The sequence below is a fragment of the Anguilla rostrata genome, chromosome 19 (assembly GCF_018555375.3).
Source record: "Anguilla rostrata isolate EN2019 chromosome 19, ASM1855537v3, whole genome shotgun sequence".
Taxonomy (NCBI): domain Eukaryota; kingdom Metazoa; phylum Chordata; class Actinopteri; order Anguilliformes; family Anguillidae; genus Anguilla; species Anguilla rostrata.
In genome coordinates this window covers 2232311-2246164 of record NC_057951.1, presented here as the reverse complement: position 1 = coordinate 2246164, position 13854 = coordinate 2232311, and the positions used below count along the sequence as shown (strand labels likewise).

At 41.6% G+C, this 13854-nt stretch overlaps 1 protein-coding gene and 2 long non-coding RNA genes across 17 annotated transcripts in view; 2 read left to right on the top strand and 1 right to left on the bottom strand.

Moving 5' to 3' along the window:
• The first annotated feature begins 210 nt into the window (after positions 1 to 210).
• Positions 211 to 442, top strand: LOC135245774 (uncharacterized). The gene is made up of 2 exons (XR_010327397.1): positions 211 to 281; positions 312 to 442. It is a non-coding gene; the product is annotated as an uncharacterized LOC135245774 (long non-coding RNA).
• A 5491-nt stretch (positions 443 to 5933) lies between these two features.
• LOC135245741 (uncharacterized) overlaps positions 5934 to 13854 on the top strand; it is a 165426-nt gene continuing 157505 nt past the window's right edge. Inside the window, exon 1 of the long non-coding RNA XR_010327364.1 lies at positions 5934 to 6135. This is a non-coding gene — a long non-coding RNA (uncharacterized LOC135245741). The remainder of the gene's footprint in view (positions 6136 to 13854) is intronic.
• The window catches only part of LOC135245711 (NLR family CARD domain-containing protein 3-like), a 93979-nt gene continuing 86487 nt past the window's right edge, over positions 6363 to 13854 (bottom strand). For all 15 annotated transcript variants that reach the window (XM_064318960.1, XM_064318961.1, XM_064318963.1 and 12 more), the window contains 4 exons: positions 8781 to 8954; positions 8035 to 8196; positions 7416 to 7462; positions 6363 to 7182 (listed from right to left, as the gene is read on the bottom strand). In XM_064318960.1, coding sequence (XP_064175030.1) covers positions 6590 to 7182; positions 7416 to 7462; positions 8035 to 8196; positions 8781 to 8954 — 976 coding nt within the window. In that variant the 3' untranslated portion in view covers positions 6363 to 6589. The remainder of the gene's footprint in view (positions 7183 to 7415; positions 7463 to 8034; positions 8197 to 8780; positions 8955 to 13854) is intronic.

Genomic DNA, 13854 nt, shown 5'->3' with positions numbered 1-13854 from the left:
GTGTGCACGCATGTGTGTATGCATGTGTGTGCATGTGTGAGTGCATGAGTGTGTGTGTGTGGGTATGGGTAAGAGAATGTGTGTGTTTATACATGTGTGTGCGTGCGTGCGTATGGGAATGAGAATGTGTGTGTTTATACATGTGTGTGCGTGCGTGCGTATGGGAATGAGAATGTGTGTGTGCGTTTGCGAAGGTGTGTGTCTGTATACTGTATGTGAGTGTGTGAGTGAGAGAAAAAGTGTGTGTGTATGAGTGCGTGGATGTGTGCATGTGTGTGTGTGTGCGTGAGACTGTGTGTGTCCGTGTGTAGGTATGTGTGAGTGACTGGGTGTGAGAGAGTGTGCGTGCATAGGTCTGTGAGTGCGTGTGCATGAGTAAACATGAGTGTATGTATTTGTGAGTGCGTGTGCATGACTGAGAGAGAAAGGGTGTGTGTGAGAGTATGTGTGTGTGTGATGAAGTGTATGTGAGGGAGAGAGGGTATGTGTGTGACTGGTTGTGCGAGAGTGTGTGTAGATGTGTGAGTGCATGTGTGAATCTAGGTGCATATGAGTGTGTATATATATATGTGTGTGTGTGATTGAGTGTGTGTGTATGTGTATACGAGTGTGTGTGTGTGTGTATATGAGTGTGTGTGTGTGTGTGTATCTGTACATGAACGTGTGTGTATATATATGTCTGTGTGTGTGTGTGTGTGCATGCGTTGGAGTGTGTATGCTCACGTGTGTGTGTATGCATGTGTGTGTGTGCGCACGCATGTGTGTGTGTCTGTACTCCAGTTAACAGAGGGACACTGAGGAGTGTGTGTTGACACATGTTTGTGTCTCTGCAGGCATGTGTGTGTGTGCGTGAGTGCATGAGTTTGTGCGTGTGTGCGTGCACTTGTGCGAATGTGTGTGGATGTGAGTGTGTGTGTGTGAGAGAGAGGGTGTGTGTGTGTGTGAGTGACAGAGTATGAGAGAGAGAGAGAGAGAGAGAGAGAAAGAAAGAAACCCTGTAAAACCCCGCGCCCACCCAGCACCCCGCAGCCCCCCATAAGGCCCCCGCCCGCCAGGGCGCACCCCCACCAACACCAGCCCAGCTACGCTGCAGCCCTCACAATGGCCCCTGTCCCACCTGCCCCTCCTTCTGAGCTAGGTGAGATCAAACACCTGCTCAGTGTGCTGTGCGATAGGTTGCTAAACTAATATGAATTCATATCTGTGAATATATATGTGATGTGAATATATAATCTAATATGTGAGTATACAGTATAAACCAGTTATACTGTGTACTATACAAATAGTAGGTTAAAAAAAAAAAAGACAGTAGTTTATTATCAACTATGTATTTTGTTTCACTCGAAATGCTGTGAATGATTAAAATGAGCTCATTCTGTGTAAGCTGTTGGAACATACAGGGTCTGTGGTCTTCTGTGTTTGGGCTGAAGAGCACAGACCCTGAATTCCTCAAAAACGTTTCTAATGCTGACATTTTAATTTTTGTTTAAACTTGGTGCCGAGAAGTACCGTCACCCACTGCCCCTCAGGTTATGGCGAAATTATAGTGCGCTCTATAAAATTAAAAACAGTGCGACATGGAGACTCCGGAGGGATACTGGTGTGGTACAAAGAGGAACTGGCTAGATACATCACAGTATCCAAACAAGAACAATCCCACTTATGGTTAAAATTGAACAAAGAAATTGCAGATTGGGAAAAAGATATATTCCTGTGTGCAGCTTACGCTGCCCCACATGAATCCCCCTATTATAATGAGGAATTCTTCAACACTCTGCATACAGAAATATGCCATTTCCAGGCCCAGGGAAATGTGCTACTGTGTAGCGACCTTAACGCCAGAACAGAAACAGAACCCGACTGTATCGGAAACAAGGAAAAAATCATGCATTTGGAAACACCACTTTGTACATAATACCAACCACTACAAAAAGAAATAACCCAGACAATATAATAAATAAGAATGGTAGGGAGTTAGTGCATCTCTGTCAAGCCTTAGGCCTGTACATCCTTAATGGCAGGATCGGAGGGGCCTCTTTAGGAAGGTTCACATACTGCTCAGCTCTTGGGACTAGTGTTGTGGACTATGCTGTCACTGACATGGACCCTTCCTCCTTTAGTGCATTCACTGTCAGGCAACAAACCCCCCTTTCAGACCATAATCAAATCAGTGTGTTTCTGAAAAGATTTGGACAATCCAGAAACTCATACACACAGCCCTGTAAGCTGTATAAACTTAATCAATCGTACAGATGGGCTGAAACAAGCACAGATGAATTCACAAAAGCAATGAGATCAGCTCAATTAACTAACTCTATTAACACGTTCATCAATACTCCTTACCAAAATAACAGAGAAGGCTTAAATCTGGCTGTTACTAATATCAATTATATTTTCCAGAAAACAGCAAATAAAGCTAAACTAAAAGTAATAAAAGGAAGCTGAACAAAAATGAATATTGGTTTGATATTGAATGCAAAAATAATCAAAAAAACCTAAGTAAATGATCAAACCAAAAACATAACCAACCATACAACTCTGATTTACGCCTCAGGTATTTTCAAACTCTTAAAGAATATAAAAACACCCTAAAACAGAAAAAACAAAAATACATAAATAAAACTCTGAATGATATTGAAGAATCTGTTAATCGAAACCAGTTTTGGGATTTGTGGAACAATTTAAGCACAGCAAAGCAACACAAATTAGCCATTAGTGATGGAGCCATTTGGAAACAATATTTTTAAAATCTATACTGTGAAATCAGTCAAAAAAAACACCATACTATGATTAATGAACAACTAAACAAATTTGAATCAACCATCAAGGATAATCAAAATCCACTGGATAAACCAATTTCCCACAAAAAACTGATCGAAAAGCTCCAGTCTCTAAAATCAAGAAAATCATATGGTCTTGTTGGAATTAGAAATGAAATGCTCAAAAATAGCACCCCAGAAATGCATGAAGCTCTGCTTAAATTGTTCAACCAAGTACTGAGTTCAGGATGCTTTCCTAACATTTGGAACCGGGGGCTTATATCCCCAATTTATAAAAGTGGAGACAAATTAGACCCCAATAATTACAGAGGCATTTGTGTAAGCAGTAATCTGGGGAAGGTATTTCGTAGTCCCACAAACATCATTAATTCAAGAATTGTAACCTTCCTTAACGAGCACAATGTCCTGAGTAAAAGTCAAACTGGATTTCTCCCAAATCATCGTACCACCGATCATATTTACACCCTACACACCCTAATAAATAAACACGTCCACAAAACAAAAAATGGAAAAATCTTTGCATGCTTCATTGATTTCAAGAAAGCATTTGACTTGATTTGGCATGACGGATTATACTACAAAATTCTCCAAAGTGGTGTAGGGGGTAAAGTTTATGATATAATTAAATCAATGTACTCAGAAAATAAATGTGGAGTGAAAATTGGCGACCAAAGAACAGAGTTCTTCACACCAAAACAGGGAGTAAGGCAGGGCTGTAGTCTGAGTCCAACACTGTTCAATATTTACATCAATGAGTTAGCGGTGCAGTTGGAACAGTCTACAGCCCCGGGCCTCCTCCTACATGACACGGAAGTAAAATTCTTACTCTGCGCAGATGACCTGGTTCTGCTCTCTCCCACTGAAGAAGGGTTACAGCAGAACCTAGCTCTGGTGGCGGAACTGGTCACTGACAGTAAAAAAGTAAAAGACAAAAATAATGATCTTCCAGAAAAAAGCCAGATGTCAGGAAAACAGGTTCCAGTTTTTTCTAGGCAACACCGCCCTAGATCACACTCTAAATTATACCTACCTTGGTCTGACAATTACAGCATCAGGGAGCTTTAACATGGCAGTGAATGCTTTAAAAGAAAAAGCTTGAAGAACACTCTATGCTATAAAAAGAAAACTTCTAAAAATTGTTATACCAATTAAAATCTGGTTAAAAATATTTTATAGTGTTATTCAGCACATTGCACTGTATGGAAGTGAGGTAGGTCCACTCAGCCAGCAGAACTATTCCAAATGGGACAAGCATCCAATAGAGACCCTGCATGTAGAATTTTGTAGAAACATCCTACAAGTACAAAGGAAAACACCAAATAATGCACGCAGGGCAGAATTAGGCCATTATCAATTAATGATTCACATCCAAAAAAGAGCATTAAAATTCTGGATGCACCTCAATTCAAGTCCTCAAGACACATTGCAATGTAAGGCAATGAAAGCCCAAGAGCTCAGTGTTATGACCGCTCGTTACAGTCATAACAAAAAAGGGGAGACCACACGGTAAAGAACTTGGTTAAACAATAATTTTAATTTAAATAATCAAAAAAATGCAATAAGAGAAACTAAACAGGCCTGGCAGCTGCAATCCAGGCAGGAGTGGAGAGAACCTGAACCAGCCGTGAAGCCATGCTTTATGGCCTCCTCTCCAGGTGAAGCCAATCTGCTAATGAGAGGGGAGGAGAGTTAGGCAAGGGCAAGCACAATTCAAAATGGGAGGGGCAAGGCTAGGAGAGAGAGAGCAAGAAAGCCACTCCCAAATGAGCAAGGAGAGAGAGACACACACCAACATAGGCCAGGCTATGGCCCAGAGGCCATCACATCAGTCATGAAAAGAGTCCCCTCAGTCAGCTGGTAATGAAGCTGACTAACCCATTAACCCAACTAACACAAATCACAGACCAGCTTCATACCAGCACTGCTTACCAACCAAGTAATGAAACAGGCCAAAATCTCTTATCTGGAATACTGAGATAATGCAACCAAAACACAAAACAAACTAGATTGCTATCGGACCCTAAAAAGAGACTACAAATTGGCTGAGTATCTCTTCTCTGTCAGAGATACAAAGCAGAGGCAGATCCTGACCAAGTACAGGCTCAGTGACCACGCACTTGCAATTGAAAAAGGCACACACCAGAATACATGGTTACCAAAAAACAACGTATATGTGGTCACTGTAAGACAGGAGAGGTGGAAACAGAGATGCACTTTCTCCTACATTGTGAAAAATATTCTGAAATTATGACACATTACTTCAACAAATTTTCTCTAATTATAAAGGACTTCCTTTCTGAAACAAATGAGGAAAAAATGCAAATCCTGCTAGGAGAAAGGCCAACAGCTCCACTAGCAGCAAAGTACATCTAGGCCTGCCATAATCTGAGGGACACTGGTTGACCACCACAAATATATTTATTTTAATTAATTAATTTCTATCTTTTTTTATTCTATCTTTTTCTTTTTTCTACATTATTATTATTACTATTTTTTTTTATTATTATTGTTATTGTTATTATTATATAACCTACTCGCTGTGGCCATTACCACACTGTTAATTGCATTGTTGTCGTTACCACAATGTTGTTTGTATTTCACTGATGTTTGTATTCCTATTCCTGTTTCTGTGTGTACGCTTTGGCAATAAGTACAAATGTATTTCATGCCAATAAAGCATTTTGAATTTGAATTTGAGAGAGAGAGAGAGAGAGAGTGTGTGTGCATACGATTATGAGCGTGTGTATGTATGTATGCATGCGTGTGTGCGCGTGAGAGTGCACTGGTGAATGTGTGTGTGTTTATACATGTGTGTGCATGCGTATGGGAATGTGAATGTGTGTGTGTTTATACATGCGTGTGCATGCGTATGGGAATGTGAATGTGTGTGTTGACACGTGTTTGTGTCTCTGCACACATGTATGTGTGCGTACGTGAGTGCATGAGTTTGTGTGCGTGCATTTGTGTGGATGTGAGTGTGTGTGTGTGTGTTTATACATGTGTGTGCATGCGTTTGGGAATGTGAATGTGTGTGTGTTTATACATGTGTGTGCATGCGTATGGGAATGTGAATGTGTGTGTTGACACGTGTCTCCGCATGCATGTATGTGTGCGTGCGTGAGTGCATGAGTTTGTGTGTGTGTGCGTGCGTTTGTGTGAATGTGTGTGGATGTGAGTGTGTGTGTGTGAGAGAGAGGGTGTGTGTGTGAGTGACTGAGTATGAGAGAGAGAGAAAGTGTGTGTGTGCATACGGTTATGAGCGTGTGTACATATGTATGCATGCATGTGTGTGCGCGCGTGAGAGTGCACTGGTGAATGTGTTTGTTCGTGTGTGCGAGAGATTGTGTGTGTTCATGTGTGTAGGTGTGTGTGTGCATGTGTGTGATTGGGTGTGTGAGTGACTGGGTGTGAGAGGGTGTGTATGTGTGTGTAAGAGTGTGAGTGTGTGTGCACGAATGTGTGCGTGCATAGGTGTGTGAGTGCGTGTGCATGAGTGTGAGAAAGCAAGGGTGTGTGTGAGTGTGTGTGTGTGTGTGTGTGTGTGTGTGTGTGTGTGGATGTGTGTATGTGGGTGTATGTGTCTATGTGTATCTGAGTGTGTGTGTGTATGTGTATATGAGTGTGTGTGGTGTGTGTGTGTGAGTGGGTATATGAATGTGGTGTGTGTGTGTACATGAGTGTATGTATTTGTGTGTGCGTGCATGTGTGCGAGTGTGTATGCGCATGTGTGTGTGTGTGTGTGTGTGTGTGTATGCGTGTGTGTGTGTGCACGTGCATATTTGTGTGTGCGCGCACATGTGTGTGTGTCTCTACTCCAGTTCGCAGAGGGACACTGAGGAGTTCCACACATTAAATCCAGCACAGAGGGGTTTGTGTTGAGTGAAGTGTGTGTGGAATCTGTGCAGGAGGGTCAGTGTGTCAGAGTCAGAGACACTGTAGAAGGACAGAGTGCCGGCCGGACGGTCCACACACACTCCTACCCTGTACACACACACTCCTGCTTTGCGGTAGGGGGAGGGGGGGGCAGGTATGTCTGTTGGGTTATTATTGTGCTCAACAGAGTATCTGAGTTTATCAGAGTCACCGAGTTCAAAGCACCGCAGACTCCAGGAGTTTTTATTCGCTCCAAACTTACAGTCATAATTCCCTCCTTTCCTGCTGATTCCTTTATCTGTCACTGCTATATAAACCTCTCCCTCCTTGGACACACTGAACTCAGCCTCCCAGTAACAGCGCTCACACACACTCTCTCTGCACACAACCTGGGGCCAGACCTCAAATCTCTCTGGATGATCAGGATATGGCTCCACTCTCCCCCATGTGCGTGTCACCCTCCTGTTCCCCTCAGACAGAAACAGGTTTCTGTTCACTGTGTTTGGATCCAGTGTGAGCTGACAGCCGTCTGCACACCAGAGACATTAATGAGATTAATTATCACTATTAATATTCACCTTATTATGTGTGTGAGAGAGAAAGGACTGTCATAGTACCTCTGTGTGTGTGTTTGTGTACATGTGTGTTTCTGTTTGTGTGTTTATGTGTGTAAGAGAGAAGTCTCTCTCTCTCACACACACACACACACACACACACAGAGTGTGTATCTATGGAAAGTGTTCTGTGTCGATACAGACTCACATTTCCTGGGTCCTGGTTTGGTCCTGTTCTCTCCTCCATGGTCCACACTGTAAGAACAGCAGAACAGAATTCTGAATTTTAACCATCCTTTATTTCCACTCTCAACACACCAATGACATCACATATATAAAAACAAAGGCACAATAAAACACAAAACCATGATCATATGAGAAAAAAAAATCTGTCAGAAAGGAAACTTATTCCATTCACTCACCCTGTACCATGTGCAAAAATAGCTCCCCTCCCTCCACTGAACATAAAACACCCTTATAACACACACACTCTGAAACACACTCAGGGTCTCCATTGCTTTGTAATACTGAAACTCCACCATCACTGTGTCCCTGATCAAACCCCTAACACTCTCACTCCTGAGTCTCCTGGGTGATTGTGTCTCAGGTCCAGCTCTCTCAGGTGTGTTTATGTGTGTGTGTGTGTGTGTGTGTGTGTGTGTGAGGTGCAGTGTGGAAACTCTCTGTACTTACAGCAGTGTGAGTGTGTCCAGTTTAGCAGCAGACAGCACTCTCACTCCTGAGTCTCCTGGGTGATTGTGTCTCAGGTCCAGCTCTCTCAGGTGTGTGTGTGTGTGAGGAGCAGTGTGGAAACTCTCTGTACTTACAGCAGTGTGAGTGTGTCCAGTTGAGCAGCAGACAGCGCTCTCACTCCTGAGTCTCCCGGGTGATTGTATCTCAGGTCCAGCTCTCTCAGGTGTGAGGGGTTTGAACACAGAGCTGCAGCCAGAGAATCACAGCCTCTCTGTGTGACTCTACAGCCTGACAGCCTGCAGAGAGGACACACACACCTTACACACAATAATATAAACTAACAGGGCTGTGTGTGTCAAACACATAGCAGTGTGTTACACACCTTACACACATTAAAATAAACTAACAGGGCTGTATGTATCAAACACATAGCAGTGTGTTACACACCTTACACGCATTCATATAAACTAACAGGTCTGTGTGTGTCAAACACATAGCAGTGTGTTACACACATTAATACAAACTAACAAGGCTGTGTTTGTCAAACCCCATCTACAGCTCAATATAAAATAACAGGGCTCTGGAATTAATCATGACTATTAAAGAAAATGACCAGTTAAACTAAATTTGAACAGATTCAATTAATTTTCATAATTTTGAAGAATGCATGAATAGAAACGATTTGACAAAAAAGTTTTTCCCCAACTGATGTCAGATTTAAATGTGTTTCCACCAAGAGGAAGAAAAATAACTCTATTGTCTATTTTAACATTAAAAACATTAGTAATATCAGTGCTATATTTAGTCATTATTAACATTAGTGCTGTATTGTGTCACATTGGAACCCTTTTTGATTGAAGGGGTTTGTGTTTGTACTCACCCAAGTCTCTGCAGTTTACAGTGTGGGTCTTCCAGTCCAGCAGAGAGCGCTCTCACTCCTGAATCCTGCAGCTCATTGTCTCTGAGCTCCAGATCTCTCAGCTCTGAGTGAGGAGAGCGCAGGACTGAGGCCAGAACATCACAGCAGCCCTCTGTGAGATTACACCAACCCAGCCTGTGGAGAGACCACACACACACACACACACACACACAACACACATGCACACACACACACACACACACACACACACTGACACACACACACACACAGACACACACACACACACACACACACACACACACACACACATACATACACACACATACACACACACACACACACACAACCACACTCAAAACACATGCGCGCACACACACACACACACGCACATACACACACCACACATATAACAAACATATGTATACACAAACACACACGCACAACACACAAACAGACACACACAAACACACACATACACAACACACAAACATGCACACGCATAAGTATAACACATACATAACACACATACGTATACACACAGACACACACACACACACACACACAATTGAAATTCACTGCTGATTGTCACACTGTGCACCTTGGCAGCAGATAAATGTGGAATTTCCTATTTGTACAATATGTGCATTCCTGGGATGTACACAGTACACACAAAAACAGGAAGAGTTTATATTAATTACATTCATAAAGTATTCTGACTAATTCACAAAAAAAAAGGTTATCACTTGGCTCAATTAACAAAAAATAACTAAAAATAAGGAGCCAATTCATCTCTTGTTTATGGTTATACACTTTGTTGTACGTCGCCTGGATAAGAGCGTCTCAAATGCCTGTAATGTAATGTAATCTCAAGGTTGGTGGCTTCTGCAAGAATTTCATTAACAAAACTGTTCCATGTTGCATGATATCACATGGGACACAACATGATTGCAAACATATTTCATTTGCAAACACAAGAAACAGCACTAGTATGATCACTATGGTGTACTTTACCTCACCTTCAGTCTACAAACATCTTTATATTTTAAAAACATTCAATCTTCATCTAATAATGTAACCAAGGCGGCAAATGAAATACACTGCATCGCCATCTGCTGGCTGCAGAGAAACACCACAACTGATTATTGCCATTGACTGGTACTACAGGTATAATGGAGGACCAAAAATTTAAAAATAATAAATAAATAAATGACTCAATAAATGAATTAATGTATAAATAAATAAATACAAAAGCAAGAAAATGTAAAAATAAATGAATGTACACAAAAATAAATTAATAGACAAAATCTGACAAATGGGTATTTGCATTTATTTCCATGATTTATTTCTTGATTCATTAATTTCGGTGGATGTTCATTTCCATATTTATTTATTGCTTGATTCATTTATTTCTGTATATATTTATTTCCTTATTTATGTTTTGATTAATTTACGTCTGTATATATATATAAATCTGTGTTTACTTCTGTATTTTTTCATCCATATGTTAATGAGGGGGCTGTCAATGAAAATATGTCATAGTGTCACAAAATTTCCATTGGTTGATAATTAAAATTTTCACGCAAGTCCGAGTTCTTCTTGTCATTCGTTCTATTCTTGTCATTTTGCGATTAGCCTATATGGAATTGACGATGAGAAAGTAATCAAACAGCAAATTGTTTACAACGTGTGCATGTTTTCTGCTGTTGTTGCCAGTTATATTGGAAATGTGAACGCATTCTGTCGCCTCGGATGTCAAGACATGAAAGTGAATGTTCGCATAAAAACATAATGAATGTGTTTGAGAGGATATATAAAACAGTTACAATCTGACTATTGGCCTCAACTACCAACGACAGTTTTGTTGACAACGGTAAAATATGCTCAAACGGTTGCAGAAGAATATTTAAATTCCAGGTGATTAAATCGATAAAAATCAATAAATACAAAAGTAACCATATACAGTCATTGTTGGTAGCCCGTTGTATATAAGTGGAATAAACCCTCCGGGCTGTCCGGTTATTAGAAAATAATGTAGGCTACTTCGGTGGTAGTATGGGGTTACAGAAGAAATCATAGGACAGATGGACCGACGACAACGCGCTTTTTCATACGTCAGTGGGCTAATTTGCCTAATCTTTGCGGGACTTTAGACAGACGACCATGGGCTGAAGGAACCTTTTAGTTCCTTGAAAAGTAGTTCCTAGGACTAAAACGTGGCTTAAGAGGCCTAGCTTCCAGGCCAAGGGGAGGGTGCTTTTAGATGGTGTTTGGGAGCTGGGCTATGGACAGTACGGTGGGTTGGTGCCAGTTTTGTTTGGAGAAGCTAAAGGTGCATATAATGACCTTGTGCTTTATATAGCAATGAGGAGTCTCCTTGTGTTCCTGCTATATAATGAGCCTGTGCTCTGTATAGCAGTGAGGAGTCTCCTTGTGTTCCTGCTATTTAATGAACCTGTGCTCTGTGCAGCAGTGCGGAGACTCCTTGTGTTCGTGCTATAAAATGACCCTGTGCAACTTCTACTCTCTGCCTAGCAAGATAAGTAAAGTAAACTGCTGTAGAATTTAAACGTACTGAAATCCAGACTTTAGCTTTGGATTGGAACCACAGAAGAGTGACAAAACTAAGTGATGTAACATTGCACCTAAACAGCAGTTTGCATGTTGATCAGATTGACCGAAGATGTACACACATACCCTATCGACCAATAGTTGATTTTACCAACAGTAATAATATCTGATTTTATGCTAATATCTTCAGAAATGCCACAACCTGTATCACACATAGGTGTGTAATGATGAAGGAGTACAACTCATCTTCATTACAAGGTCAGCATGAGAAAGAGAGTGGGGTATAAGTTAGAGCTGCCGCGGTATTGATTTATTTCCTTACCGCAAAAAACAGCATATTTCAATAACAATACAGCATCTTCCTATAATAAAATATTTCCAAATTAGAACACCTATTTCTACTGAAGTGAACTGAGTCGAAGCTACGCTGTATCAACGAGTGAGTGCACAAGCGCAACGTCACCTCACTTGGCAACCTTCTGCTACTGCCATCTAGCAAAGATTCTGACAAATTACACTTTTCGCCTCTCAATCAGTAATGCGGAGACACATTTCCCTGTATTGTTTCATTATACCAGCGTGTTTTAGCGCTTTGTACAGAAACTCAGAACCTATCAATAAAATGGTTTAGCTAGTTCTCAGCATAATGACCGATTCAAAGACTAAACAAACTCACCCGATACTATCTTCAAATGCTAGATCCATGCTCAAGAAAAGTAATTATACATCCTCTCAAAAAGCTTTTATTAACAAACTTTTGGTATCCTAGCATGCACTCTGGGTGGCACTGTCTTCCTTCCGACGGGCTGACCCTCCTCACTGATAAAAACTAGACCCTACAGTGTCGGATTACTTGCGCGCCATGGATGTCGCTGCGTAAAAGAAGTTAACTAGATGTCGTAACACTTAGATTTGGAGCTCCAGCTCTTCCACACCCCAACTAATAAAAAAGTCCAAATGGCGGGCAAACAATATGGCGGACATAGGTGCTCCAAATGGCAAAGTTGTAGAGCCCCTTCAGATGCATCGGTCGATGAAGTTTGTGTTGATCTGACTTATGGTGTGGGAGTTATGGCCTTTTAAACATGACCCTTTGTTATAGCCACCATCTGGCCGACATACATGATTTTTAGTGCCTGAGTAGTGGGGGCCATGGAACCACCTATCAAATTTGGTTAGTCTACTATTTATGGTTGCTGAGCCTCAGACATTTCAGCAGAGAAAGCTTCCATGCCCCAAGGAAAAGTTAAAATGGCAGCCAAACAATATGGCAGACATAGGTGCTCCAAATGGCAAAGTTGTAGAGCACCTTCAGATGCATCGTCGATTAAGTTTTGTGTTGATCTAACTTATGGTGTGGGAGTTATGGCCTTGTACGCAAAACCCTTTGTTATAGCGCGCAATCTGGCCAACATAGGTGATTTTAGTGCCTGAGTAGTGGGGGGCCCTGGGAACCCACCTGCCAAATTTGGTTGCTCTAGGACATATGGTTGCTGAGCCTCAGACACTTTTAGCGGAGAAAAAAAATAAGAATAATCCTAACAAAACAATAGGGTTCCACCAGCTTCGCTGCTTGACCCCTAATAATAATAATCCGAACAAATACAATAGGGTTCCACCAGCTTCGCTGCTTGGACCCCTAATAATCCGAACAGATACAATAGGGTTCCACCAGCTTCGCTGCTTGGACCCCTAATAACCTAACAAAAACAATAGGGTTCCACCAGCTCGCTGCTTGGACCCCTAATAATCCGAACAAATACAATAGGGTTCCACCAGCCTCGTTGCTTGGACCCCTAATTATTTTAAAATTGCATTGCATTTATTTCAGATCACAACTGTTACAAGTAAAAATTGGAACATAAATAATTAGCCTAAAATAAACAGGAAAAACAAAACCCAGCGGTGAAGCAGTGATCAGCTTGACTCTGCGGTGGACATGACGTGATTGCGTTACCACGGTAATGCAGTAACCGCGCAGCTCTAGTTTGCCGCCACTGACCTGTGTTCAAAGCCTCTCTAACTACTCTGAGAACACTGTCCTCAGCTGCGCTTCTCGCAAGTTTTCTCGGTGAACTGTTCTAGCTGACCCGAATTGAGATGAGTTGCAAAAGCATACAGCTCAGGAACACCTTCTGCTGGAACACCTAGTTTGTCTGCCAAGTGCCTATCACCCTGTGAAAAGTTTCTCCATGCCTCAGTGTCCAGTTCAATCCAGTTTCGGGAAAGCAAATCAGCCTCAACATTGACCTTCCAGGCGATATTTTACTTCAAGATCGTAGTGGCTAGGGCAGCAAGCCACCTATGCTCTGTAGCAAGTTTCCGGTCATCAACACGTGATTGCGTTTCTGCGGTAATGCAGTAACCGGTAGCTCTAGTGTAAGTATGGATTTCATTAGAGTGCAGAGCAGGTAGTGAATAATGGGGATGGATGAAGACTGCAATATGTGACAGAAGTGAATCTAGAAGTCGGTGAAAACCTGAAATTAAACTCAATACAACTCAA